Here is a 5,000-nt window from a genome sequence, read left to right as displayed (position 1 = left end):
AGTGGGTCAACTAGTGACTAGTGGAGGTCAACTAGTGACTAGTGGAGGTCAACTAGTGGCCATAGGGTGGGTCAACTAGTGGCCAATGGAGGTCAACTAGTGACCATAGGGTGGGTCAACTAGTGGCCAATGGAGGTCAACTAGTGACCATAGGGTGGGTCAACTAGTGACCATAGAGTGGGTCAACTAGTGACCAGTGGAGGTCAACTAGTGGCCATAGAGTGGGTCAACTGGTGGTTATTGATGGTCAACATGTTGGTCATTGAAGGTCAACATGACCCATGGGAGGGTGAACTAGAAACATAGAAATTAGGTGCAGGAGTAGAGGCCATTCGGCCCTTCGAGCCTGCACCGACATTCAATATGATCATGGCTGATCATCCAACTCAGTATCCCGTACCAGCCTTCTCTCCATACCCCCTGATCCCCTTTAGCCACAAGGGCCACATCTAACTCCCTCTTAAATATAGCCAATGAACTGTGTGGCCTCAACTACCCTCTGTGGCAGAGAGTTCCAACTGGTGACTACAGAAGGGTCAACTGGTGACCATTGGAGGTCCAATTCCACCGGTGACCTTTGTTGATGGGCCTGTGGCCATTGGTGTTTGGGCGGCCCAACAAGACGGAGGTGGAAAGGTCAGACACCACGGATCGAGGTTGCGACAACACACCCCACCCCCACCCCACCACCCCCCACCCCACGCGGTCAATGGCCGTCACACCTGGATCTTGGTCACACATTCCCGGGCTCTCGGTGGGCGGACCAGGGATGATCTCGTTGTCCTCCACCTCCTCGAACCTCGGGATGCGTTTCCTTTTGGCCGACAGTTCCCGGGTGACGTCCGGGTCTTCGCCGAAGACCTCCTGCCAAAGTCAAAAGTCAAAAGTCAAAGGTCAAATTTCTGCGCCCAAAGGTGCAGTGAAATGAATTTGCCAGCAGCGATACACTTAAAAAAGAACAACACACAACACACAGTGGAATTTATGTTTAAGAAGGAACTGCAGACGCCGGTAAAAAGCGAATGGTATGTTAGCTTTCATTGCAAAAGGATTTGAGTATAGGAGCAGGGAGGTTCTACTGCAGTTGTACAGGGTCTTGGTGAGACCACACCTGGAGTATTGCGTACAGTTTTGGTCTCCAAATCTGAGGAAGGACATTATTGCCATAGAGGGAGTGCAGAGCCGGTTCACCAGACTGATTCCTGGGATGTCAGGACTGTCTTATGAAGAAAGACTGGATAGACTTGGTTTATACTCTCTAGAATTTAGGAGATTGAGAGGGGATCTTATAGAAACTTACAAAATTCTTAAGGGTTTAAGAGGGAACTGCAGATGCTGGAGAATCGAAGGTTACACAGAAAAGCTGGAGAAACTCAGCGGGTGCAGCAGCATCTATGGAGCGAAGGAAATAGGCAACGTTTCGGGCCGAAACCCTTCTTCAGACGGGTTCTTAAGGGGTTGGACAGGCTAGATGCAGGAAGATTGTTCCCAATGTTAGGGAAGTCCGGGACAAGGGGTCACACCTTAAGGATAAGGGGGAAATCCTTTAAAACCGAGATGAGAGAAGAACTTTTTTCACACAGAGAGTGGTGAATCTCTGGAACTCTCTGCCCACAGAGGGTAGTTGAGGCCAGTTCATTGGCTATATTTAAGAGGGAGTTAGATGTGGCCCTTGTGGCTAAGGGGATCAGAGGGTATGGAGAGAAGGCAGGTACGGGATACTGAGTTGGATGATCAGCCATGATCATATTGAATGGCGGGTGCAGGCTCGAAGGGCCGAATGGGCCTCTACTCCTGCACCTAATTTCTATGTTTCTAAATCGAAGGTAGACAAAAGTGCTGGAGAAACTCAGCGGGTGCAGCAACCTTTCGTCTATTTCCTTCACTCCATAGATGCTGCCGCACCCGCTGAGTTCCTCCAGCATTTTTGTCCACAGGCCATTATTAACTGTTTGATAGGTGGGAACGAGAAGCTGGTGCGACTTGGGTGTGAGAGAGAGAGAGAGAGAGGGAGTGCAGGGGTTACTTGAAGTTAGAGAAATCTCCATCACTCTCTCTCCCTCCCCCTCGCTCCTTCTCTCTCTCCCTCTATCCCAACTGTTTGAAAGTTCGGCCAGTCCTCCTCCTTTGTTCCCCTGTGATCGGAGCTATAGATCCTCCGTAGTCGCTGATATGGACGGCCCAATGTACAGGCCCTCTCGTCGGGGTGATCCAAACCTTGGTCGGACACACTACGCGGCTTGGAGGTCCCGAAGCCGCACTTTCCAACCGGAGACCACGGCTTCATAGAAAACATAAAAAATAGGTGCAGGAGTAGAGGCCATTCGGCCCTTCGAGCCGAGTTGGATGTTGGCTAATCATCCAACTCGGTATCCTTGTGTACCCTTAAGAATTTTGTAAGTTTCTATAAGATAGAAAACATAAAAAATAGGTGCAGGAGTAGAGGCCATTCGGCCCTTCGAGCCTGCACCGCCATTCAGATTCAGATTCAATTTTAATTGTCATTGTCATTGTCCAGTACAGAGACAACGAAATGCATTCAATATGATCATGGCTGATCATCCAACTCAGTATCCTGTACCTGCCTTCTCTCCATACCCCCTGATCCCTTTAGCCACAAGGGCCACATCTAACTCCCTCTTAAATATACCCAATGAACTGTGGCCTCAACTACCTTCTGTGGCAGAGAATTCCACAGATTCACCACTCTCTGTGTGGGGGAAAAAAAATGTTTTTCTCATCTCGGTCCTAAAAGATTCCCCCTTATCCTTAAACTGTGTGTGTGGCCCCTTGTTCTGGACTTCCCCAACATCGGGAACAATCTTCCTGCATCTAGCCTGTCCAACCCCTTAAGAATTTAGGAATCTTCCAGCATCTGCAGTTCCTTCTTGAACACTTTGTCTACTCCACTGCGATATCTCCTCAAGGTATGCCTACTTTGAAGAAGTTCCTTCCTTCTCCCCCCCACCCCCCATCAGTCTGAAGAAGGGTTTCGGCCCGAAACGTCACCTATTTCCTTCGCTCCATAGATGCTGCTGCACCCGCTGAGTTTCTCCAGCATTTTTGTGTACCCTTAAGAATTTTGTAAGTTTCTATAAGATAGAAACATAGACAATAGGTGCAGGAGTAGAGGCCATTCGGCCCTTCGAGCCTGCACCGTCATTCAATATGATCATGGCTGATCATCCAACTCAGTATCCCATCCCTGCCTTCTCTCCATACCCCCTGATCCCCTTAGCCACAAGGGCCACATCTAACGCCCTCTTAAATATAGCCAATGAACTGTGTGGCCTCAACTACCTTCTGTGGCAGAGAATTCCACAGATTCACCACTCTCTGTGTGGGGGAAAAAAAATGTTTTTCTCATCTCGGTCCTAAAAGATTTCCCCCTTATCCTTAAACTGTGTGTGTGTGTGGCCCCTTGTCCTGGACTTCCCCCAACATCGGGAACAATCTTCCTGCATCTAGCCTGTCCAACCCCTTAAGAATTTTGTAAGTTTCTATAAGATCCCCCCCTCAATCTTCTAAATTCTAGCGAGTACAAGCCGAGTCTATCCAGTCTTTCTTCAGTAGAACGGTTCAGTTGCCCGACAGCAGATGCTGGGAAGAAACATATCCCTTTTTCCAGGCAGCATCTGTGGAGAACACGGATCGGTGAGGAACAGGATGCCAAGAGCAACTCCACAATCCGCTGACAGACTCCCCTACACCTTTCAAACCCTTCAGGTGAGGCAGTGGTTTACCTGCACCTCCTCCAACCTTGTCTACTGTATATACTGTTCCATGTGTGGGCTCCTATACATCGGCGAGACCAAGCGCAGGCTCGGCGATCGATTCGCTGAACAACTCCGCTCGGTCAGCCTAAACTTTCCCGATCAACAAAATAGAGAGAGTACAGAGGAGATTTACTAGAATGTTGCCTGGGTTTCAGCAACTAAGTTACAGAGAAAGGTTGAACAAGTTAGGGCTTTATTCTTTGGAGCGCAGAAGGTTAAGGGGGGGACTTGATAGAGGTTTTTAAAATGATGAGAGGGATAGACAGAGTTGACGTGGAAAAGCTTTTCCCACTGAGAGTAGGGAAGATTCAAACAAGAGGACATGACTTGAGAATTAAGGGACTGAAGTTTAGGGGTAACATGAGGGGAACTTCGTTACTCAGAGAGTGGTAGCTGTGTGGAATGAGCTTCCAGTGAAGGTGGTGGAGGCAGGTTCGTTTTTATCATTTAAAAATAAATTGGATAGTTATAGGGATGGGAAGGGAATGGAGGGTTATGGTCTGAGCGCAGGTATATGGGACTAGGGGAGATTATGTGTTCGGCACGGTCTAGAAGGGTCGAGATGGCCTGTTTCCGTGCTGTAATTGTTATATGGTTATATCTCCCGGTTCCCCACAGCCATCAGGCTATTAAACCTGGCTCGGACAAAACTCTGAACATTAATAGCCCATTATCTGTAATTTGCACTTGATCAGTTTATTTATTCATGTGTGTATATATACGCCACACACTCATCTCCCTGCTACCTTCAGGTAGAAGGTACAGGAGTCTGAAGACTGCAACGTCCAGGTTCAGGAATAGCTGCTTCCCCACAGCCATCAGGCTATTAAACTCAACTCAAACAAAACTCTGATCATTAATAGCCCAATGCATTTTATCTGCTTATTTATATTCAATGGTATATGGACACACTGATCTGTTCTGTATTCATGCCTACTATATTCTGTGTGCTGAAGCAAAGCAAGAATTTCAAGGTCCTATCAGGGACACATGCGAATCCTCCCCATGTCGCAGTTACCCCCACAGCCCGACTGTCACCCGACTAATTTTTATCTCTGTTTACCTTCTCCACGTAAACGATTCAACAGTGAATCTGGGGGATTCGTTGCAACAGACGGCAGTGGAGGCCCAAGTTCAAGGTGGATATTTTTTAAGGCAAAGATAGACAGGAGATTTTGATCATTACGGGGGCAGGGGTTTATGGGAAGAAACATAGAAAACATA

At 48.0% G+C, this 5,000-nt stretch overlaps 1 protein-coding gene across 1 annotated transcript in view; it reads right to left on the bottom strand.

Annotated features, from left to right (window-relative positions):
- The window catches only part of prpf3 (PRP3 pre-mRNA processing factor 3 homolog (yeast)), a gene marked incomplete at its 5' end in the record, with an annotated part of 30,268 nt that extends 29,404 nt beyond the window's left edge, over positions 1-864 (bottom strand). The window contains one exon of the mRNA XM_055630339.1: positions 698-864. Within this exon, the coding sequence (XP_055486314.1) occupies positions 698-864 (167 nt within the window). The remainder of the gene's footprint in view (positions 1-697) is intronic.
- Between the last annotated feature and the right edge of the window lie 4,136 nt (positions 865-5,000).

This window comes from Leucoraja erinacea, unplaced genomic scaffold, assembly GCF_028641065.1.
Source record: "Leucoraja erinacea ecotype New England unplaced genomic scaffold, Leri_hhj_1 Leri_332S, whole genome shotgun sequence".
Lineage (NCBI taxonomy): Eukaryota > Metazoa > Chordata > Chondrichthyes > Rajiformes > Rajidae > Leucoraja > Leucoraja erinaceus.
The sequence above is the reverse complement of the archived record's forward strand: the minus strand, read 5'-3'. Positions and strand labels throughout refer to the sequence as shown.